This window comes from Bombina bombina, chromosome 4 (assembly GCF_027579735.1).
Source record: "Bombina bombina isolate aBomBom1 chromosome 4, aBomBom1.pri, whole genome shotgun sequence".
Lineage (NCBI taxonomy): Eukaryota > Metazoa > Chordata > Amphibia > Anura > Bombinatoridae > Bombina > Bombina bombina.
The window spans coordinates 711,957,458-711,983,449 of NC_069502.1; the positions used below are offsets into that span (position 1 = coordinate 711,957,458).

The 25,992-nt window shown below is 36.9% G+C and overlaps 1 protein-coding gene across 4 annotated transcripts in view; it reads right to left on the minus strand.

The window, feature by feature from the left end:
• EYA4 (EYA transcriptional coactivator and phosphatase 4) overlaps window positions 1-25,992 on the minus strand; it is a 506,638-nt gene that overhangs the window by 226,298 nt on the left and 254,348 nt on the right. For all 4 annotated transcript variants that reach the window (XM_053710909.1, XM_053710910.1, XM_053710908.1 and 1 more), the window contains one exon: window positions 22,979-23,028. In XM_053710909.1, the coding sequence (XP_053566884.1) occupies window positions 22,979-23,028 (50 nt within the window). The remainder of the gene's footprint in view (window positions 1-22,978; window positions 23,029-25,992) is intronic.

The window sequence follows — 25,992 nt, forward strand, 5'->3', positions numbered from 1 at the left end:
ATCTTAGGAACTGGCAGCTGTCTGCAAGTACCCAGTTTGCTGCTAATTAGGCAATTAAAAAAAAATACCCATTTTCTTGTAGTGTAGCTGCCCCTCCCTCAATACCCTCCCCCTCTCAGATCGACTTCCCACCCACCTATCCCATACCTCATCATTATAACAAGGATTTCCCCTCTCCCTCCTTCCCCCTCCATGTTGATCTCTGCATCGGTAACTCTGCCTGTCTATTTCTGCACTGCCCCACTCATGGGGCACACAGAAATAGTGCGATTTCACTATTTTTAGCGAGATCACGGCAGAGAGAGGCCCAGGACAGCCCAGGCCCAGGTCCTTAAGGGCATAGCGACCAGCGTGGTACAGAGTACGCGCTGGTCATTAAGGGGTTAAAATGCTTAGAAAAAGTCTTGTGAGAGTGCTTTAGACATACCCTGGAAACGCCCCTGTTCAGCCCAGGGAACTGCCCTCTCCCTCCCACTTTCTGAAACTGTCAGTTTTAGTTTGCAATGCAGCAAATTCAATGTGCAATGTAATTTGTAAAACATACACAGAAATATACAAAGTATATTTGTTAAAGTAACAAAGAAACTTTCAAAGCATAATCAGAATGTGTAAAATCACTGCTAGATCAAAATTTAAATGTTTTAAAATATAAGTAAGAAAGTGCAAAGCTTAAATGCAATAATACTTAAAGGACCCAATCTATAAAAAAAAATACAATGCACAAAGTGTAACAAAGCTCTCATATCATGCAGTGCTATATTGCACTTGGCTTCTCTCTCTTTCAGTTCAGTGTTTTCAGCCGTTGTGAAGTCTGCATTACAATTTCTCTCCAAGTTAGAGAATCTTTGAATATCAGGGCCCTAGTGAGCCAATGGCAAGAGATATATATCTGCATCCTCCAATCACCAGTTAGCTCCTGGTATTGCTGCTACTGAGCCTACCCAGGTATGATTTTCTACAAAGGATACCAAGAGAACAAAACAAACTGTTGTTTAAAACTGCATGTCCTATCTGGATTATAAAAGTGAAAAAAGGATTTTATCTTCCCTTTAATGGAATCTTGCCCATCTTTTTTTTTTTTAATAATAAACAGCACACAGTGAATGTTCATAGAATAGAAACAAAACACTGTGTTTACATGACAGCATTGTGTGGCAGGTGTGTGCAAACAAGTGTAATTTACTATTTTGTCTGTGTACCTGTTTTATTGTTCACATATGTATGTATGACTGTGAAATTGAATGGTAAAGAGTGTTGTTAGTTAATTCTAGCTTTCAGAACAAGTAACAGGTCACATTCAGTATGTCAAAGTGATACAGAATTACACTAAAAATCTGAGTGTATGAGAAACGGAACTAAAGTATACTGGTGCAAAGGATTAGAGGTCAAAACAATGATGTGAGGAAGGTGATGAAATATGAGTATAGAGGAGGGATTTTATATGAAAGGGTAAAGAGATATGGGACATTTTTTTTTAAAATGTTGTTTTACATAGACTTTTTTGTTAGGGGGGAGAGGGAACGGAGAGAGCAACACATTTTTTTAAACAGACAGCAAGTAAAATTGTGTTGCCCCATTTTATTTAGGTTCCATTTCAAGGTCGCGATTACATATGCAGCGTTGCCCACAAAAGCCAGTGTCGCCGGTTTTTAGTTGGGTATTGCTAACTCATATACTGCGCCACATATAAATGTGGTGCATATATTTCTCCCGTCGCCCGCTAATTTTACACCCATAACCTAACATAAAACCGTGTCACAAATCGGTATCTTCGTTGCAAAAATGGAGAAATCTTACTCCATTTTCACCTTGCCACACATAGACAGATGCAGTATGTGAGCACCATAACTGCCTAAATGTATAAAAAAATACCTAATGCATAAGCAATATCTATCTACCTGTCAACTGCCATCCCCCACCGCAATAACTAATAAAACTATGAACCCCTAATCCACCATCCCCCCACATCGCAAACTACCTAATAAACCGATTAATCCCTAATCCGCCATTCACCCACATCGCAATCTACCTAATAAAAGTATTAACTTCTAATCCACCATTCACCCACATTGCAAAGTAACTAATTAAAACAAAGTTGCTAGCAATATACAGGTCTATGAGTACGGCTTTGTAAGCTGAAACACGTTAGACGATTTATTGAAATGTCCGCACAATAAAGATCAAGTTTTTATACAAGCCCCTTCGTTTGGGAATCTATTTTTTGCTGATCAATATAAAGTAACTAATTAACCTATTAACCACTAAACTGTCAACCTTCTACATAGCAATAAACCAAATAAATCTATTAACTCCTAAACTGCCAATCCCCCACAATGCAAATAACTAATTTAATTACTAAGCCCCCTAACCTAACACCCCCTAAATTTGGTTTATTGCGATGTGAGGGGTTGGTGGTTTAGGGGTTAATAGGTTAATTAGTTACTTTGCGATGTGGTTGAATGGCAGATTAGGGGTTAATACTTTTATTAGGTAGATTATGATGTGGGTGAATAGCGTATTAGGGGTTAATAGATTTATAAGGTAGTTTGCGATGTTGGGGTTGGCAGAGTTAGGAGTTAATACTTTTATTAGGTAGATTGTGATGTCGGTGAATGGCAGATTAGGGTTAATAGTTTAATTAGGCATAATGTGTTGTGGGGGGGTTGGCGGTTTAGGGGTTAATATTTTTATTATTAGTTGCGATGTGGGGGGATTGCGAAGATAGGTGTTTTCACGTGTCAGGTTTATATTTGGGAGGTGGGTTGAACTTTTACTGGCGATTTAACTTTTTTTTAAATTTTGTTAGGCACTGGCAGTTTCTAAACTGCCGTAAGTCCTTGGCAACTCCAGAAATGTGTATTTCCGCATATTTCTGGACATCGCTAGTTTATCCGACGGGGTTTATTGGATTCCCCGATGTGTAAAGCTACTCGAGATTCAGCAGTTGCGCCGTATATGTAATCTTGCCAAAAGTTTATTTCCCCCAGGATTGTTAGTCATTGCCATATTTCAGCCGTGTTGTACAATTATATGTATACGAGAAACAAATATATAACTAAACAAACCGTCAAGAAGCCATTTTATATTTAAAAAAAAATTACTGTATATACATGCACAAACATATACCCAAGGTGGAAAGTTACTAGTCCTCTCATTAGTAAAAACAGGGTAAGCCTATGTTTATAGAGAACTAGGGCATATTTCCATCTGACTTATTCTGTCTGCCCTAGGCTAGTAAGAATGTAATAGGATGGCTAAAGATTTAACATTCACTGAACTACATTTACCTCTACTAACTTCTATATAATTACAGAAAATGGTATCACTAATGTGCTCATATTTTGCTTAAAGGGATATTCCATCAGAAATTCGAATGCATTCCAGTTTTAGAATAGAATAGAAGCATTTTTAAAATATACCCGTATTAGCAAAAAATCTTCCAGTAAAAGCAATAGCTGTTTCAATAGTGTACTTAAAGGGACATAAAACCCATAAAAAGAAATTTAATTCAAAAGATTAAGGGCCGGATTACTATTGGAGCGATACAGAATTTTGTCCAGCACGACAGAATTTTGTCCAGCACTACGGAATTTTGTGGCGCTATACAAATAAATGATAATAAAAATAAATATTGCGTTCACATTGCTGGGAAGCACTGCGCTCACATGAGCGCGCTTCCATAGGCTCCAATGGGAGCCTTGTTTTGATGCCGTCATACACAGCATCAGAACTAGTGCAGCGAAGGGTGTAAGTCGAGCATCGATGGCAACAAATATAAATATATATGTATATGATTATATACATACAGTATACAGTAAATTAATGTGTTAATATTAACACATAAATATATATATACATATAAGCATTTACATATATATTTACTGGGAACACACAGTCCCCATAGACCGCAATGTAACTTTAACCCCTTTAACCCCTAAACACTGCAGTTATTTTATTAAAAGAATAAAGATGCTGCTATCTTTATTTTTTTAATAAAATATATTATACAAGTTTGGGGGCATTTTGTTGACATTTATAAAATTAACCAGAGGTCTGATCTCTGGTTAATTTTATAAGCGCTAATTGCTACCACGAGCTCACGGTAAATAGGTAAATTATGATGTTACTAAAATGCTACCAACACTTGCTACAGAAAATATCCACAGAGCGATTCAAACCGCTTATATTCCAGCCTTTGGAGCAATGTATGTTTTGTAATGTACTTCTATGATCAAATTTAATACGTTCTCATGTTATTCTTTGTTGAAGAGATATCTAGATAGGTAGCATGCACATGTCTGAACAATATGTGGCAGAAAATAGTGCTGCCATGTAGTGCTCTTGCAAATGTATAACATTCTTGCAAAACTGCTACAGACACATGCACACTCCTGAGCTAACCTTATTGCTTTTTAACAAAGAATAACAAGAAAACAAAGAAAAAAATTGTAATATAAGTAAATTGGAAAGTTGTTTAAAATTGTATTCTCTATCTGAATCATGAAAGAATCATTTTGTGTTTTATGTCTCTTTAACTTGTAATGTTAGGATGACTGGGGATGGTATTGTTTTATTACCGCAACGTCATTGATTGATTGATTCACAGTCATTTGATTTCCGATTTTGAGGTTTATGATACTGTATTGTTTGATAATTATTATCATATAAACAGCTGCCAATAAGCTCTTTTCTATATCAACACAATCACAATAATCCATTTTCAATTATTGTTTTGGTGAAAAGTGTCTCTATACTTAAAGGGACATTAAACACGAAATAAATGCTAGATAGAATGATGCATTCAAAGAAAAGATTAGTCTGAGAATAACAGGTAGATGTATTTTTTAAAGTTTCATTAGTTGTTTAAATATTGACAAAACAAGTGTAAAGTTTTAGTGTTTATAAAAAAATGGGAGCTGCCATGTTGTAACTGACGGCTAGATTTAGAGTTCGGCGGTAGCCGTCAAAACCAGCGTTAGAGGCTCCTAACGCTGGTTTTAGGCTACCGCCGGTATTTGGAGTCAGTGATTAAAGGGTCTAACGCTCACTTTACAGCCGCGACTTTTCCATACCGCAGATCCCCCTACGCCATTTGCGTAGCCTATCTTTTCAATGGGATCTTCCTAACGCCGGTATTTAGAGTCGTTTCTGCAGTGAGCGTTAGAGCTCTAACGACAAGATTCCAGCCGCCTGAAAATAGCAGGAGTTAAGAGCTTTCTGGCTAACGCCGGTTTATAAAGCTCTTAACTACTGTACCCTAAAGTACACTAACACCCATAAACTACCTATGTACCCCTAAACCGAGCTCCCCCCACATCGCCGCCACTCGATTAAAAATTTTAACCCCTAATCTGCCGACCGCCACCTACGTTATACTTATGTACCCCTAATCTGCTGCCCCTAACACCGCCGACCCCTGTATTATATCTATTAACCCCTAACTTGCCCCCCACAACGTCGCCGCAAGCTACTTAAAATAATTAACCCCTAATCTTCCGACCGCAAATCGCCGCCACCTACGTTATCCTTATGTACCCCTAATCTGCTACCCCTAACATCGCCGACCCCTATGTTATATTTATTAACCCCTAATCTGCCCCCCACAACGTCGCCGACACCTACCTACACTTATTAACCCCTAATCTGCCGAGCGGACCTGAGCGCTACTATAATAAAGTTATTAACCCCTAATCCGCCTCACTAACCCTATCATAAATAGTATTAACCCCTAATCTGCCCTCCCTAACATCGCCGACACCTACCTTCAATTATTAACCCCTAATCTGCCGACCGGAGCTCACCGCTATTCTAATAAATGTATTAACCCCTAAAGCTAAGTCTAACCCTAACACCCCCCTAAGTTAAATATAATTTAAATCTAACTAAATAAATTAACTCTTATTAAATAAATTATTCCTATTTAAAGCTAAATACTTACCTGTAAAATAAATCCTAATATAGCTACAATATAATTTATAATTATATTATAGCTATTTTAGGATTAATATTTATTTTACAGGCAACTTTGTAATTATTTTAACCAGGTACAATAGCTATTAAATAGTTAATAACTATTTAATAGTTACCTAGTTAAAATAATAACAAATTTACCTGTAAAATAAATCCTAACCTAAGATATAATTAAACCTAACACTACCCTATCAATAAAATAATTAAATAAACTACCTACAATTACCTACAATTAACCTAACACTACACTATCAATAAATTAATTAAACACAATTGCTACAAATAAATAAAATTAAATAAACTATCTAAAGTAAAAAAAATAAAAAAGAACTAAGTTACAGAAAATAATAAAATATTTACAAAGATAAGAAAAATATTACAACAATTTTAAACTAATTACACCTACTCTAAGCCCCCTAATAAAATAACAAAGCCCCCCAAAATAAAAAATTCACTACCCTATTCTAAAATACAAATATTACAAGCTCTTTTACCTTACCAGCCCTGAACAGGGCCCTTTGCGGGGCATGCCCCAAGAATTTCAGCTCTTTTGCCTGTAAAAAAAAACATACAATACCCCCCCCCAACATTACAACCCACCACCCACATACCCCTAATCTAACCCAAACCCCCCTTAAATAAACCTAACACTACCCCCCTGATGATCTTCCTACCTTGTCTTCACCATGCCAGGTTCACCGATCCGTCCTGGCTCCAAGATCTTCATCCAACCCAAGCGGGGGCTAGACATCCACTGAAGAAGTCCAGAAGAGGGTCCAAAGTCTTCCTCCTATCCGGCAAGAAGAGGACATCCGGACCGGCAAACATCTTCTCCAAGCGGCATCTTCTATCTTCTTCCATCCGATGACGACCGGCTCCATCTTGAAGACCTCCAGCGCGGATCCATCCTCTTCTTCCGACGACTAGACGACGAATGACGGTTCCTTTAAGGGACGTCATCCAAGATGGCGTCCCTCGAATTCCGATTGGCTGATAGGATTCTATCAGCCAATCGGAATTAAGGTAGGAATTTTCTGATTGGCTGATGGAATCAGCCAATCAGAATATAGTTCAATCCGATTGGCTGATCCAATCAGCCAATCAGATTGAGCTCGCATTCTATTGGCTGTTCCGATCAGCCAATAGAATGCGAGCTCAATCTGATTGGCTGATTGGATCAGCCAATCGGATTGAACTTGATTCTGATTGGCTGATTCCATCAGCCAATCAGAAAATTCCTACCTTAATTCCGATTGGCTGATAGAATCCTATCAGCCAATCGGAATTCGAGGGACGCCATCTTGGATGACGTCCCTTAAAGGAACCGTCATTCGTCGTCTAGTCGTCGGAAGAAGAGGATGGATCCGCGCTGGAGGTCTTCAAGATGGAGCCGGTCGTCATCGGATGGAAGAAGATAGAAGATGCCGCTTGGAGAAGATGTTTGCCGGTCCGGATGTCCTCTTCTTGCCGGATAGGAGGAAGACTTTGGACCCTCTTCTGGACTTCTTCAGTGGATGTCTAGCCCCCGCTTGGGTTGGATGAAGATCTTGGAGCCAGGACGGATCGGTGAACCTGGCATGGTGAAGACAAGGTAGGAAGATCATCAGGGGGGTAGTGTTAGGTTTATTTAAGGGGGGTTTGGGTTAGATTAGGGGTATGTGGGTGGTGGGTTGTAATGTTGGGGGGGGGGTATTGTATGTTTTTTTTTACAGGCAAAAGAGCTGAAATTCTTGGGGCATGCCCCGCAAAGGGCCCTGTTCAGGGCTGGTAAGGTAAAAGAGCTTGTAATATTTGTATTTTAGAATAGGGTAGTGAATTTTTTATTTTGGGGGGCTTTGTTATTTTATTAGGGGGCTTAGAGGAGGTGTAATTAGTTTAAAATTGTTGTAATATTTTTCTTATGTTTGTAAATATTTTATTATTTTCTGTAACTTAGTTCTTTTTTATTTTTTGTACTTTAGATAGTTTATTTAATTTTATTTATTTGTAGCAATTGTGTTTAATTAATTTATTGATAGTGTAGTGTTAGGTTAATTGTAGGTAATTGTAGGTAGTTTATTTAATTATTTTATTGATAGGGTAGTGTTAGGTTTAATTATATCTTAGGTTAGGATTTATTTTACAGGTAAATTTGTTATTATTTTAACTAGGTAACTATTAAATAGTTCTTAACTATTTAATAGCTATTGTACCTGGTTAAAATAATTACAAAGTTGCCTGTAAAATAAATATTAATCCTAAAATAGCTATAATATAATTATAATTTATATTGTAGCTATATTAGGATTTATTTTACAGGTAAGTATTTAGCTTTAAATAGGAATCATTTATTTAATAAGAGTTAATTTATTTCGTTAGATAAAAATTATATTTAACTTAGGGGGGTGTTAGTGTTAGGGTTAGACTTAGCTTTAGGGGTTAATACATTTATTAGAATAGCGGTGAGCTCCGGTCGGCAGATTAGGGGTTAATAATTGAAGGTAGGTGTCGGCGATGTTAGGGAGGGCAGATTAGGGGTTAATACTATTTATGATAGGGTTAGTGAGGCGGATTAGGGGTTAATAACTTTATTATAGTAGCGCTCAGGTCCGCTCGGCAGATTAGGAGTTAATAAGTGTAAGGTTAGGGGTGTTTAGACTCGGGGTACATGTTAGGGTGTTAGGTGCAGACGTAGGAAGTGTTTCCCCATAGGAAACAATGGGGCTGCGTTAGGAGCTGAACGCTGCTTTTTTGCAGGTGTTAGGTTTTTTTTCAGCTCAAACAGCCCCATTGTTTCCTATGGGAGAATCGTGCACGAGCACGTTTTTGAGGCTGGCCGCGTCCGTAAGCAACTCTGGTATCGAGAGTTGCATTTGCGGTAAAAATGCTCTACGCTCCTTTTTTGGAGCCTAACGCAGCATTTGTTTGAACTCTCGATACCAGAGTTAAATTTATGGTGCGGCCAGAAAAAAACCCGCGGAGCGTTAACAGCCCTTTTACCGCCGAACTCTAAATCTAGGCCTGAGTGTGCAGCCAATGGCTGTGTGCAATATAACAGTGTTCTGCACTTCCATTTCTAACAGGAACTGAAAAGCTCACATTTTCAGAATGTAATTGCAGGAAAAGGGGACAAAATAAATAATGAAAGTATATTGCAGACTTTTTAATATTTATACGATTTATCATTTTATATTACCATCTCAAAGTGTTTAATGTCCCTTTAACATGTGTCAGTCTTGTTTTTCTGATAAAAATCTAAATTCTCTATACGTAAAAATACATTTATGGGGCCATTTTCATTTATCAATTTCAACATTCAAAAGGACTTGATAAGCCCTGGAAAACAATTTTCGACTTATTACTGAGTACCCCAAACATTTTCATATGTAATATTTAAATACACTGAAATGAAACCTGCCATATTAGATAAGGAAGCAACGTCACCAAAAAGATACAAACGCTACCTGCTGGATCAATTCAAGTTAAAGAATTAAAAATAAGCACTTACACACTAATAAAAATTAGCAACACTTATAACACAAGCATAAATACCCACTATACCAATAAGGCTCCTGTTCTAATCTCTTAAAGAACCATACACACATAAAGCTATTAACATGACATCACACTATTAAAATGTATCAATCAACATACTGGTAAGTGGTGGCTCCTTGGGGAGTTATGAACCTCCACTCGCATGTGCAGCACCCCTGTTGAGCTGGAAAGCGGTCCATATTTTATGGGCCAGATTATGAGTGGAGCGCAAACTTTTGCGCCCGAGCGATAAGGTTTTTTTTGCACGTGTTTGCGCTCGTAAAACTTATCATTCGTATTACGAGTTGAAAGTAAATGCTAGAATAATTACCATGATCTCAGAGCTCTGGTTAACTGTTTCACGAACCTAAAAAGTGGCACAAAACTCATAAAAAATACACTACAAAGTACACTAACACTCATAATAACATCATTTAATACAAATTATTAAAATATATATATATATATTGCACACGAAAGTTATAAGGGCTCAAACATATGAGATCTCAGGAGTTCGAAAATCAATGGCAGGCAAAGGGCTTTAGCATAGAGATACAAACATATAAATCTCGAAAGATGGATATGTATGTATGTATATGTTTATATGTGTGTACATATGTATTTAAGGGGTCAAGTCCTACAAAAAAAGTGTGGGAACTCACCAAGACTTCCACCCCTCTCACAATTAATAATGTTTTATACACACACACACACACTATATTTATTTGTATATAAACTATAAACCTTGGTTAATGAAAGCAAATTAAAACCAATGAAGGGTTGAATGGTTGCCTTTGGGCCTGAAATTGAGGGGATCTAAATAACCCCAGAGCAAGCCACTCAGAAATGTAAACACTATGTGTACCACACAGTGCGGGATGACAGGCTTGCATTTAGTGTTTTGTAGGATGTGTTACTGCCCATTACTAGAGGATTTGACTATCCCTCTAACCAGACTGTGCTCCAGCTCCTCCCACCAGCAGCAGCAGTGTTGACTGAAGTGTCTCTGTTCTCTGTGCAGGGAGAACTGAGTTCCTCCTGCAAACATAGTGCAAGAACTCCGTTCCCATGCATTCCCGCTCGACTTGACCCCTGATGTATTTATATGTGTGTATATATACACATATAAACACATATGTATACTGTCATTAATACTTCAGGATTTAGATGTTAAGGGGTTAATTTTCTTTAGCCTGTGTGCTAAAAACATTTCGGGTTTTTTGTTCAGAAGAAATGTGCTGTGTGTTTCCCTTTGATAAGCCAGCACCTCTAATAAATAGTTTCTAAGTTCCACTTCACCAAATGTTATTGAGTATGCATTAAGGCATCAAGAAAAATAAAAGTGTCAGCTCAAGAGACAATAAGCAGTCCACTCTCCCCAGAGCAGATAAGGTCAATAAGAGGACACTAGTACAATTTAAGACATGATTTTAAACATGTTATGACACTAGATGAGGGAACTATGACAACCATGTCATATTTGGTACCAAACTAATTCTCATGATGTCACTGGGAAATTGCTTATATAGGTGTATGTGCTGAAGTTATAAGGTGGTCTATAGTTTCAGGCAAAGACTCAGAACTTTATGACCCGTCGTAAAAGAGTTGGGTCAAGCAATTTGATATAATGGAAAAAAAAGTATAACATTTTGGGTTTTAAAATTGAAGTTGTTCATTCTTCATGGGAGGCTGTATACTACAGAGTGAGTGATCAACTTTTCCTGCCATCTCCCTGGCACAGACAACTAAACACTAGTAAAGTATAAGGTTTCTGTTATTCCTCCTTTTTTTTTTTTTATTGTTTGCTTGTGTATAAATCTACCTGTTAACTGTGCATCATTTTTCACATAATAATTTTTCTGGGAGTTAAGTTGTTAGTCTGGGTTTTTCCTTAGGATTTCCCATAAATAAATTGTCAGTGGTGGCTAAAGGGGGGTTTGGGGCATTTTTTCTAAGTCTAGGACAGACTAGAGAGTGTTATTAACCCTTGCACCCACTGAACTAAGTCACAGGCTTGCATGGAGTGGCTAGAGTGTGACAGATTAGTGAAAGTAGGAACAGTCCGTTAACCCTTTCTGTGCAAAACAAGTGACTGCCGCATGGTTGGTTAACCCTGGTCGTCACATATACATATATAGACATATATATAAGGAAGGGCCTTTAAGTAGATGGAAACATTTAAAAGCATATTTATGCAATATTCATATTTAATAAAAGTTTTAACGTTCTAATGTTCTGTATATTAGGGAATATGTTCTAAGTATTTCTAAATAGACATTCCTATATATATATATATATATATATATATATATATATATATATATATATATATATATATATATATATATATATATATATATATATATATATATATATATATATATAATCATGTATATATAAAGGTATAGATATATATTGTACCAAAATACCATTGTATATATGTAGAAATATTTATTTATGAATAAATAGAACATATTAAGTTATGTAAAGTTACGTAAAGAACATTGGAATATAAAATATTCATATTTTCATGTAGGGTTATTGAAAATGAGAATATTTGATCGGATTTGCGCAAGAGTGGGGTGTTAGGTTTTAGGTTTTTTCCACTTTCTTCTCCATTGACTTCTATGGGGGAATACATTTGCACACAATAGTCTAACTTCGCCTTTTTGCGCTCGTTGGGTTAGCATGAGAGTGAAAACAGTTTACTTTCAACTCATAATATGAGCGCAAAATACTTACATCTAGTGCAATTAACGCTCAAGCGGAATCGTTAATTTGCACTCCACTTTTAATATGGCCCTTTGTGTGCTGTGTCTTCACTGATAAAGGCCAATTAATTGTAATGTTATTTATAAATTTGCAAAATCACCATTTTGTTTGCTGTTAATTGTGAACATTTTGTGTTTCAATTATGAAATTGTGAGATTGAAAACAGTGTGTTGTTTTTGGGAGGTAAAGATTTCAAACTTTAGGGCTATTAACAGCAGAAGCATTTGTGATTATGATCACTGTAAAAACACAATGACAATACCAGAAATTGTCATCTGCGATCAACCACTTTATTTAATGCATCCTTCAATAAACATGCTTTCATCCCTCCATTTTTTAATGTATGGCCCATCAGGATAATAGAGGATTGATGTGGCTAATACAGGCTGTCAGTGAATCTTAAATAAATAAATTCATAATGTGGTCAGAAAACATCCATATTTGATCTCACTGGATCTAACTTACTGGCTATCAAGTAGTTGAAACTTGATGCTTAGGCCAATATTTATCAAGCTCCGTACGGAGCTTGAAGGGCTGTGTTTCTGGCGAGTCTTCAGACTCGCCAGAAACACAAGTTATGAAGCAGCGATCTAAAGACCGCTGCTTCATAACCCTGTCCGCCGGCTCTGAGCAGGCGGACAGACATCGCCGGAAATCAACCCGATCGAGTACAATCGGGTTGATTGACACCCCCCTGCTGGCGGCCGATTGGACGCGAGTCAGCAGGGGCGCGGCGTTGCACCAGCAGCTTTTGTGAGCTGCTGGTGCAATGTTAAATGTGGAGAGCGTATTGCTCTCCGCATTTAGCTATGTCTTGCGGACCTGATCTGCACTGACGAATCAGGTCCGCAAGACCAATGATAAATAGAGGCCTCTATCTCTGTATGCCCACAGGTTCATAAACCCATTGCTTATAGGTATTTAAGACAGAACAATGGTAATCTATAAAAATAAAAAAAAGTGATAACAATGGAATTTGTTGAATGAAGAACCTAAAAATGATTAGCTGTATTTGGGCTTTTCTTCATCACATTATTATAGGGTCATTTATAATTGCCAAGGATACTACAAATTTATGGGTAGCATATGTCCCATCTGTTGCTATGTAAAATATAAACTTACATCACTATATGACTGATAATAAAAAACAATACAACTTTCTTCTGACTTACATTATTGTATTAAAATATTTCCTGGCTTACCAAGAGAGTACAGGAAAAAATGCTGCAAGCAACCATGGCAACCATATGTGTTTTGTTTTTTACCATATGTGTATTTTTTTTTTAATGAAGGTCACTCCTCTTCCACATTTAGGGGGGTTTACCATGATGTTATCATTTTAAAATACTTATCCCTATGACAGATGGTCTATTTCACGCCCCAGTGCTGAAACTGGTATTAATATATTGGGCCACATGTACTAACACGGTGCAGAGAAGGCTCCCGACTTGGGAACTGGTCCACTTGGCTTCACACCAAATGGGCAGCAGACACTGTATGTCCGCATGCCTGGTTGTATCATTACAAACTCACTTAAGTGTGTTATGCCGTCCCCAAGGGCCTGTGAATCACCCCGAAGGAATGTGTTTGGGGTGATTTATCTCCAACAACTCAGAGTGCAAGATGTACTTCCTACAATTTGGAAAGCAGGCCCGCAAGGGCTCAAAAGCAGCATACCCATTGTGTGCATTCCAATTTTTGTTCCCAGCAAAAGTCATGTTCTTTTTTTCAGCAAAACAAATGATTTTCAATATCTTTAGCATGGAGAAATACCCAATAAATGTCACAAATCCATGATAAGGAATACAAAATATACCACATATGGTAAACTGTAACATATATTCTTTAATCAAACACATTACGGTTCCTAACTTGGCATTAGTTCACCTTCCTAAAACACCAACATAAGAAAATTATATATTTCTCTGAGAGGATACACTGCCAGAAATAGATAATAATCTTAAACCTTCTGAGAGACCATTAAGACATTTCTGCGGAGGGGCTGCAAAACTTTGCTTTGAATAAACCCAAAACAAATGTCATCTATGGTGCTCTGAAGTCACTTATTGGACTTAAAACTGTGTAAAAGGGCCATAATAGTAAAAACTTTACATGTCCTGCAGGTACCTCTACTGTATGTTTAACCCTTTAGCGATGGTTAAACACATAGTAGTGCAAGGTCACTCATTTTAAAATTGCATCATCTAATGAATTAGAGCATGTAATTTGTTATGTCTATTATGACTCTTTAATATCTTCTTGAAAGACAAACATATAATGGAGCTCATAGACATAATGAATATATAGGCGTTCCGTGGGAATTTCATGAGTGTTCCATGGGAGTAACCTAAATTTTAATTGGGGAAACATTGCCGTGAGTTTGCAATATACAAAGCACTGCCCTCCATCTTAGATACACATTTTCAGCCTATAGGAGACACATTGTCACTTGCTGGAATAGAGAGATGTTCAGTCCACTTTTTTTTTAATATAACGCCAGACCAACGGATTGCAAGATTGGCGAGGCCAAAAGGCAATTTCTCGTGTGCTGATCATCAGGTCCTAAGTGTTTTTGGGACGTCAACTATTTTATATATAGATAAAGAGAGAGAGAGAGAAAATAACTCATTGTGTAGTTCATTAACAAATCTAGACAGGCCAGAAGGTTCTGGATGCAATGTATTCCAGAGGTTTTCTGTGTGAAAAACAAGCCTTCTGGCCTGTCTAGATTTGTTAATGAGCTACACAATGAGTTATTTTCTCTATATTTTGTGCGTAGTGGAGGATTTTAAACTCACCTTTTACCTCCCCCTAATTTTAAATGTTGTTGTATATATTTGTAGTAGTAGTATTATGTCAATATTATTATTACAATGTCATTATTAATATATTAATTATGTCAGCTTTAAGAGGGGCCTGGATTCGTAACTTGTCTTACATTATGTAATTAAGTTCATCCTTTAATTTTTTTTGTTTTCAAATGTAAAATGAGAGGTATCTGCATATGTAAATATATGGACCAAACAAACTGAAGAACAACTCCCAGGCTGGTAGAGATGCAGATGTTTATTGGTAAAGACCAACAACAAGTATGGGTTTTCTGCTGTTTACCAATAAACAATCTCACTGAATCTGTATATCTAACAACCTGGGAGTTGTTCTTCTGCTGGTTTGGTCTGCATTATAATGGTGTGGAGTATCGTTTTACTACTCCCCAAAGCAGCCCATTGCCAGCCTGTAACTATCACTGCTGTGGATGTATATTTCCTACTTGCTGATCCAGTGAAACCTACCTCTGCTATGACGTGGAACCAATCCGAAGCAACTTAGGAGGAGCACATGCCCCCCCTCAAAGAAGGAGACTGTTTCTTCACATTACACAGCTTTTGACATGGAAGAAGCAGGGCTAAAGACCTGGCTCCTACAGTGATTATTGGAGTGCAGTTATGTTGAGACCCGGGTGCGCATTATACAGCTGAGGACTTCAATTTACCTCCTATAGTGGGACACACTAATTCAGTTTGTCATCTTTACTTTAGATTTATACTGTAGGGAACATTTTTACATTATTACTCTGGATTTCCTTTGCCCATTATAATAGTCTACAGACTGGCAATTTACTTTGTGGGACTTTTGAGGTGGGTTTGGATACCCCTAACCTAATGTTTATTAATATGTAAATATATGTACAGAAATCAGATGGAAGCTTCTGAGATGTGGACACAGTAGCAACCATACTTTATACACACCTGGAATTCACAAATGTTCATGTATAATAAAGGTATTTAAAATGACAAGAAGGCAAAAGCTTAAATATACTTTTCAGATCTGAGAGAAAACATTCTCCAACACCCAGCTTAATAAATTCCCAACTAGAAGAAACTGCCAAGTGCATTTATTATAGTACTTTGAAATCCAAAATCAACACATAGTAAACCTAACTAAATAAATAAAGGAGATTGACCAAAAAGCCTCTGGTGGAGCTCCTGGCAAAGTAGTTTTTATTAATGAATTTCAGTTAATACGACTGTTAGATTACACAGCATTTTAGCTAGCATAGCTATTTTCTGCTGTTGCATAAATGAACATATTGTTATAGAAAGAGTATTCAAACCCTGTCACGTTATTATATCAAAGGGCAATGAAGTGATACTTTATGTTCAATTCATCATTCCCACTCCATTCAGAAAAAAAAGCTAAATTTTCTTTAAGGAAAAACAGTATTTCTAGAACATATATAGGTATAGATTACGAGTGGAGCACTATTTTGTGCTCCCGCTCAAGCATTAACTTTGCTAGACAGAGGCTTTTTAAGCGTGTCGGATTGCACTCCTATTACAAGTGGAAAGTGAAAAGTTAGCATGCGTTTATTCAAGAGCGATAAACCTGACATGAAATATGTTCTTCACTTAGAAGAATATGTTCCATTTATTCTTAAATAAATATTTCTGATGATTGTTTGGTTTTTATATGATTATATATAGGTATAGCTATACACACACACACACATATATATATATATATATATATATATATATATATATATATATATATATATATATCGATTTAAAAACATATTCTCCTGTGTGAAAAACATTAGAATGTGGACTATTTACAGTAAATACATGGTTAAAACCATTATTAAATATTAATATTGAATAAAAATGCTTTTTCATGTTTTCAGGTATGTATATAAGTGTGTACATATGTATTTATGTGTTTATATATGTATGCATATATGTATGTAAATATAAATACATAAATACATCTGAACACACAATATATATATATATATATATATATATATATATATATATATATATATATATATATATATATATATATATATATATATATATAAAAATATATATACACATAAAGATATTTAGACATGTGTATGTATGTGTATGTATATATATATATATATGTTAAGCCCTTTACAGCCTTTTTTTTTTTTTCAAACACCCTATATCATCTATCTTTGAGCCCTTATAACTTTTTTTTTTTATCAGACAGTGTTTATATGAGTGTAACTGTACTTATACATGTATTTATGCTGTGTTTTGTTAAACTTTTTTATTCCGCTACCCTTTACGCAAGCTGTAAAGTCGCACTAACCTGATGAGCATTAAATTTGATTTTGCTCAAGCAAATGGATTTACTTTTGACTCCTAGGGGTCTATTTATGATAGTGCGGACGGACATGATGCTGTCGGCATTTATCATTGCACCAGTAGTTCTTGTGAACTGCTGGTGCAATGCCACCCCCTGCAGATTCGCAACCAATTGGCCGATAGCGGGGGGTCTCAATCAACCTGATCGTATTCGATCGGGTTGATTTCTGTCCGCCGACCTCAGAGCAGGCGGACAGGTTATGAAGCAGCGGTCTTTAGACCGCTGCTTCATAACTTGTGTTTCTGGCGAGCCTGAAGGCTCGCCAGAAACACGGGCCTTCAAGCTCCATACGGAGCTTGATAAATAGGCCCCCTAATACGTTCGTGCAAAAAGCTGAAAAAATATTTTTTGCGCCACTGGTAATCTAGTCCATAGTTTTTGGAAAGCGTTAATAAGAAATGGAAAGTGACCAGTCCATTCAATGTTAAATTTAAAAAAAAAGCCAAATTCTTCCTGCTTCAGGACTAGTGCAAATTTCAAGCCCTGTATACAGGGAGTGCAGAATTATTAGGCAAATGAGTATTTTGACCACATCATCCTCTTTATGCATGTTGTCTTACTCCAAGCTGTATAGGCTCGAAAGCCTACTACCAATTAAGCATATTAGGTGATGTGCATCTCTGTAATCAGAAGGGGTGTGGTCTAATGACATCAACACCCTATATCAGGTGTGCATAATTATTAGGCAACTTCCTTTCCTTTGGCAAAATGGGTCAAAAGAAGGACTTGACAGGCTCAGAAAAGTCATAAATAGTGAGATATCTTGCAGAGGGATGCAGCACTCTTAAAATTGCAAAGCTTCTGAAGCGTGATCATCGAACAATCAAGCGTTTCATTCAAAATAGTCAACAGGGTCGCAAGAAGCGTGTGGAAAAACCAAGGCGCAAAATAACTGCCCATGAACTGAGAAAAGTCAAGCGTGCAGCTGCCAAGATGCCACTTGCCACCAGTTTGGCCATATTTCAGAGCTGCAACATCACTGGAGTGCCCAAAAGCACAAGGTGTGCAATACTCAGACATGGCCAAGGTAAGAAAGGCTGAAAGACGACCACCACTGAACAAGACACACAAGCTGAAACGTCAAGACTGGGCCAAGAAATATCTCAAGACTGATTTTTCTAAGGTTTTATAGACTGATGAAATGAGAGTGAGTCTTGATGGGCCAGATGGATGGGCCCGTGGCTGGATTGGTAAAGGGCAGAGAGCTCCAGTCCGACTCAGACGCCAGCAAGGTGGAGGTGGAGTACTGGTTTGGGCTGGTATCATCAAAGATGAGCTTGTGGGGCCTTTTCGGGTTGAGGATGGAGTCAAGCTCAACTCCCAGTCCTACTGCCAGTTTCTGGAAGACACCTTCTTCAAGCAGTGGTACAGGAAGAAGTCTGCATCCTTCAAGAAAAACATGATTTTCATGCAGGACAATGCTCCATCACACGCGTCCAAGTACTCCACAGCGTGGCTGGCAAGAAAGGGTATAAAAGAAGAAAATCTAATGACATGGCCTCCTTGTTCACCTGATCTGAACCCCATTGAGAACCTGTGGTCCATCATCAAATGTGAGATTTACAAGGAGGGAAAACAGTACACCTCTCTGAACAGTGTCTGGGAGGCTGTGGTTGCTGCTGCACGCAATGTTGATGGTGAACAGATCAAAACACTGACAGAATCCATGGATGGCAGGCTTTTGAGTGTCCTTGCAAAGAAAGGTGGCTATATTGGTCACTGATTTGTTTTTGTTTTGTTTTTGAATGTCAGAAATGTATATTTGTGAATGTTGAGATGTTATATTGGTTTCACTGGTAAAAATAAATAATTGAAATGGGTATATATTTATTTTTTGTTAAGTTGCCTAATAATTATGCACAGTAATAGTCACCTGCACACACAGATATCCCCCTAAAATAGCTAAAACTAAAAACAAACTAAAAACTACTTCCAAAAATATTCAGCTTTGATATTAATGAGTTTTTTGGGTTCATTGAGAACATGGTTGTTGTTCAATAATAAAATTAATCATCAAAAATACAACTTGCCTAATAATTCTGCACTCCCTGTAGATGAATAGATAGATAAATAGATAGACAGACATATATGGTATTATTAACAAAAGTGTTGGTCTTATTGCAAGAAACATGTATGACACAAGTTTAACTGTGCTATCTGAGAAAGCTTGAAGATTTGTTAAAGGAACAGGAAATCCCAAAAATGTCTTTCATGATGTGGACAGAACATACAATTTTAAAAAACTTTCCAATTTACTTTAATTCTCTTGTTATCCTTTGCTTAAAGGGACACTGAACCCAAAAAAATTATTTCGTGATTCAGATAGAGCATGCAATTTTAAGCAACTTTCTAATTTACTCCTATTATCAAATTTTCTTCATTCTCTTGGTATGTTTATTTGAAAAGCAAGAATTTAAATTTAGATGCCGGTCTATTTTAGGTGAACAACCTGGGTTGTCCTTGCTCATTGGACAGCACCAATAAACAAATGCAGTCCATGGTTCTGAACCAAAAATGTGCTGGCCCCTTAGCTTAGATGCCTTCTTTTTCAAATAAAGATATCAAGAGAACGAAGAAAAATTGATAATAGAAATAAATTTGAAAGTTGCTTAAATTTGCATGATCTATCTGAATCATGAGAGAAAAAATTTGGGTTCAGTATCCCTTTAAGATTTGAACAGGCAAAGGGGCCTATTTATCAAGCTGCGTATCAGTTTGATGCCCCGTGTTTTTGGCGAGCCTTCATGCTCACCAGAAACACAAGTTATGAAGCAGCAGTCTAAAGACCACTGCTTCATAACCTGTCCACCAGCTCTGAAGCGGCGGACAGACATCGCCGGAAATCAACCCGATCCAATACGATCAAGTTGATTGACACCCCCTGCTAGTGGTATTTGCAGGGGGCAGTATAGAGAGAATATGCTGTCGGCATTTATCGATGTGCAGCAGACATGATCCGCAATATCGGATCATGTCCGCTCGCTTTTTTTTAAATAGGCCCCAAAGTGTGAACCAGCACAACTCCAATTAGAGTCCCACAGTGAGAAAACTGCCAAACTCACCAATAAATGAGAAAATTAAGAAAAAGTGGTTTCTAATAATGCAAAAAAAATCTTCTTTATTAGGTTACATGGAATGGACCTGTTTGGAGTCCATTCCATGTAACCTAATAAACAAGATTTTTTGCATTATTGGAGACCACTTTTTCTTCTTTTTATCCTTTGCTTAAGAAACAGCAATGCACTATTGGCAGTTAGCTGAACACATCTAGTTAGCCAATCACAAGAGACAAATGTGTGCAGGCACCAATCAGCAGCTAGCTCCCACTAGTGTGGGATATGTGCGTATTCTTTTTCAACAAGGGATTCCAAGAGAACGTAACACATTTAAAAATAAAAGTGGATTTGAATGTGTCTTAAAAGCCTGATGTAACATGATAAAACGTCTGAGAATGCATCCAGTCACTGAATTAAAACATTTATACAATACACTGTAATTCACACATCTATCATTTTTGCCTATACCTGGGGGGGGGGGGGGTTGAAGGGGGGCAAAGCCTCATTCCCCAAAGTTCACATGGGGTGAATGCCAGAGGATCGAAGGGACATCTTCCTTGAACCCCCCAGGCAGACGCAAAAAAATAGTGTAGATGGGAGAATTACATTACATCGGGCTTTACCCACTGCTGCTTGTGTAATGTCAGGTTTTCTGACTTTACCCGTAACACATACACAAAAAGTCACCATGGGGATTCTAATTTGGCAACAGAATAAGCCGGGCTGTCTTTTTACAGTTAAAATAATCATTATACAACAACAGCTAATCTTTTTGTTTTTATTTATAATGTGAAGGCTATGTGAAGTACACAGTATTTTAAGGTATAGGGAAGTTAAAATTAAGCTTGCATGATTCAGATAGAGCATATAATTATGTATAGTATCTTTAAAATGGTAAGACATGATCAACCTTTTTCATGTACTGTATTTTAAGTTAGATGCCCATTACAACATACAAACAATTTTTGCAGAGCTCCATTATTATTTAGCAATCACAATACCCATTCAGATATAAATCTCCAAAACTTCATGCATATAAGATTTGTTTGCAAATCAGTTTCCCAGACAACTGTTTAGACATATAAGCAAATAATATTGTTTAAATCCATTTTTCTAGTCCTTAAAGGGACAGTCTAGGCCAAAATAAACTTTTATGATTCAGATAGAGCATGTAATTTTAAACAATTTTCCAATTTACTTTTATCACCAATTTTGCTTTGTTCTCTTGGTATTCTTAGTTGAAAGCTTAACCTAGGAGGTTCATATGCTAATTTCTTAGACCTTGAAGGCCACCTCTCTCAGATTGCATTTTACCAGTTTTTCACCACTAGAGGGTGTTAGTTCACGTATTTCAAATAGATAACACTGTGCTCGTGCACGAGAAGTTATCTGGGAGCAGGCACTGATTGGCTAGACTGCAAGTCTGTCAAAAGAACTGAAAAAAGGGGCAGTTTGCAGAGGCTTAGATACAAGATAATCAAAGAGGTTAAAAGTATATTAATATAACTGTGTTGGTAATGCAAAACTGGGGAATGGGTAATAAAGGGATTATCTATCTTTTAAAACAATAAAAATTCTGGTGTAGACTGTCCCTTTAAACATGGTGCTGTTTGAGAATGAGAAAATTCTTCAGGTAGGACAAATTAATACTAATGTACAATTATATATACACATCAAACTGGAAAGGCCTATTATTCGTATGTGCCATATAATGTAATGTAATGGAGATCTGTCTGAGTAAAGCAATGTTGAGTATCAGTTATGTTGATTATGTCTTGTATCTATATAGTTAAAATATTGTCCATCTGCAAATTATATATATCTTTATATTTACTCCCCAGACGCATCATTTTATAACATGACATGGACTAATCAACATCTCTGATTTTTGGCAACTACCAATAAAATTCAAAAGGCTAATATTTTTGTGGACGTGGTTATATTTTTCTCATGTATACTCATCAGACTAATTTTGTAGGGTTTTCTCAGAAACTAGACAACAAATATACTTCCAATTTGCAGGGTTCTCTGTTAAAGTGGAACACAGTATGTGCCTAAATAAATTCATCTTGATTATACAAACAATTTAAGTGGTTTTCCATGGAGACCAAACATTAAAGGAGGTGATGAAATTAATAGAACTAATGACTCTGGGGAAAGCAGCAGGGACAAGAAAGAAAAAAAAAAAAAAAGTCTCATGAAATGTAACAGGTGACAAGTTGGCAGCGTGGCCCCTGAAAAGTGGTTCTGCTTTTATCTCTTCCCTATCTCATCTGCTCCATTCTTGTATTAATTGTAATAGTCATTAACACCACTAGCCTGGTGTGAGTTACATTTCAAAGCACATTCATCTGGCAACATGTGGCATTGCCAGGTCTTTCTGCCTGTTTTCTTTAATACTTGTGGTATTTGGATATGACTTTTTTTTTTTTTTATTAGCAAATCACTTCTGCATCCCATATGCCAATCAAGAAATGTTTAATGGCAGTTACCTGGAGTTCTGAGATTCTGTAACATTTGACTCGGTGCACGTTTTCTTTATCTGCAAAAGGAAAATGATTGGTTACTTTTATTTGTCATACACACACACATATTTCCTTATTTATATTTCACATACTAGTGTTTCCAGATCTGGGTAATACTGTTCACTTTAACTACATGATCCAAATTTTAATTCTAAGGTATGTTTAACAAAACAGTATTTTTATTTATTATACAGTGAGTAGCTGCCAATTGAATGTCTTCAGTATACTAACCGCTCGCAAAGGTTGGCTGGAAGTAGCCAAAGGACAAAACAAAGAAAATTAAAAGTCAATTTTCTCACATAAGAATTTGAAAGACCTACTGTTCACAGTTGGTGAAAAAAAAAATATTTTTTACTACTTGTTTCCTGTAATGTTTTCCAATAATAAACACCAGATTTAAATCCAAATTTAATTTCTCTTATGGTTTTATTTTTATAATTTTATCCCCAAGTTAGCTGTGTTTTATACCATCATTTTCAGTGTAGGTTAACTGGTCTTATAATCATAGCAGGTCAATTTGTGTTAGATATAAATGAAATGTCACAATATAATAATAGAACACTCCAGACACTAAATAAATGAAATATGTGTTTAAAGACCCTCTGTAACACTAAAACCAAGGCTGTTAAATACAGTAGGGGGAAAAAAAAATCAATTTTGCACACAGTAAATTGTTAGTGGTGCTATGGTCTGTCTACAAAACAAAAAGAGTCGGAAAGTTGCACCCTTGTAAAGCAAATAACAATTTATTTTACTAAGAAATAAATGTAGTTTATCTTAGTTAGCAACTGCTCTGAGACATCACTGGACTGAAACATGGACATTAAAATCAAAATGAATGATTCAGATAGAGCATGTAATTTTAAAAAGCTTACCAAATGACTTTAATTATCTAATTTGCTTTGTTCTGTTGGTATCCTTTGTTGAAAAGCATACCTAGGTAGGCTTGCAAGCAGCAATGCACTACTGGGAACAAGCTGCTGATTGGTGGCTAAACATACACTTCTCTTGTCATTGGGGCCTATCTATCAAGCTCAGAAAGGAGCTTGACGGCCCGTGTTTCTGGCGAATCTTCAGACTCGCCAGAAACAGCAGTTATGAAGCAGCGGTCACAAAGACCGCTGCTCCATAACCCTGTCCGCCTGCTCTGAGCAGGCGGACTGGAATCGCCACAATTCAACCCGATCAAGTACGATCGGGTTGACACCTCCCTGCTGGCAGTCGATTGGCCGCGAGTCTGCAGGGGGCGGCGTTGCACCAGCAGCTCTTGTGAGCTGCTGGTGCAATGCTGAATACGGAGAGCGTATTGCTCTCCGCATTCAGCAAGGTCTTGCGGACCTGATCCGCACTGTTGGATTAGGTCCGCAAGACCTTTGTTAAATAGGGGCCAGAGTCTCACGTGAAGTGTTCAGCTAGCTACTTGTGGTGCAATGCTGCTCCTTCACCAAAGGATACCAAAGGAATAAAGTTAATTTATTAATAGTATAAAATTAGTAAGTTGTTTACATTTGTATGCATTATATGAGTCTTGAAAGAAAAGTGTTAGGTTTCATGTCTTTTTAAAGAGACATAACATTATATTGAAGTTTCAAATATAATGCACACTGTGTTATTTTGCACTCGACCCCATACAGGGCCAGATTACAAGTGTAGTGCGTCCGTAAAGGGGCAAATTTTCCCGTTTATGGGCACACGTTAACCAGCCATTATAAGTGACTGGTCAGTGCTACCGTGAGCTTGCGGTACCACTTTGCGCTAAGGTCAGACCTCTGGTTAAAAATAAAAAGTTGCCCCAATTGCCCCCAAAATAAAGAGGGCAGTACATTAAAATAAAATATAAACATGATCATCTTTGTTTTTGTTTTTTTTTAAAACTGCACAGAGCAGTTATAAGGGGTTAAAGTGAGGGGATGTGGGATGCTAGAAAAAAAAATGGCACCTGGAGTCCCTTTACATGGAGGTCAAACGGGGACTGTGTTTTCTGTATAAATATATATATGTATATGCTTATATACATATATATTGTATGCGTTAATATGTGTATATACACAAATAAACACATAAATATATAAGTAAATAAGCATATACATATATATTTATTTATTGCTGGCCAACGCTGCACTAATTGTTCCCTGCGCTGCACAAGGTTTTTTGCCGTGACTGCCGGCATGAAAACGAGGCTCCCACGGCATGCTCTCGTGAGCACTTGGCTTGCAGCAATGTGAACGCGACCTGTACTTGTAATACCAGCACATATTTACGTGCAATGGTATTACTAAGAGGAGCTCATGTAAGCTCAATATTGCACTCCACTCGTAATCCCGACCAAAATTAATAACGCTTGATTGGGTATTACAAGTTGATGTTCAACCAAAACATTTAATGCACCCAATAAATACATATTATGTATATAGTGCGCCTTATATTTTAAATGGATAGTGCAAAGCAGTAGCAGCTCACTTGCCAGCATGGAGAGAAATCACACAAAATCTTTGTGATCTTGGATTGTAATGTAGCAGCCTCTGTTTTACTTAAAGAACACTAGATAAACATATCATTGCTATAGAAATAAATGCAAATTCCCCTACCTGAGTGAAAGTTATGAACAAGTTTCCGTTATCCAACATAAGTAATTGTAGTGAGGTCCCTCAAAGAAATCAATTGCCTGAGGAAATGTACACATCAATGCTATCTCACATGAATGCTGTAGCATGCACCATACTACCGCTAATGCGATAATAACCATCTAATAGTAATAGAAGCACAACTATGCAAGCAGTATTGAAGCACAATATACTGGGCACATATACTACATAAGTGTTGCATTTAGGTTGTTTATTTTGCCCCCCTTTCTTATAATTTAACTGTGATCATTGTGTTTTTCCAGTTTTTACAAGATTTTAGAGTGCCTAAACCTGCTTCATTCTACACAGTGATTTTTTGCTCACATTATTAACTAATATATATCTGTCAATAAATGG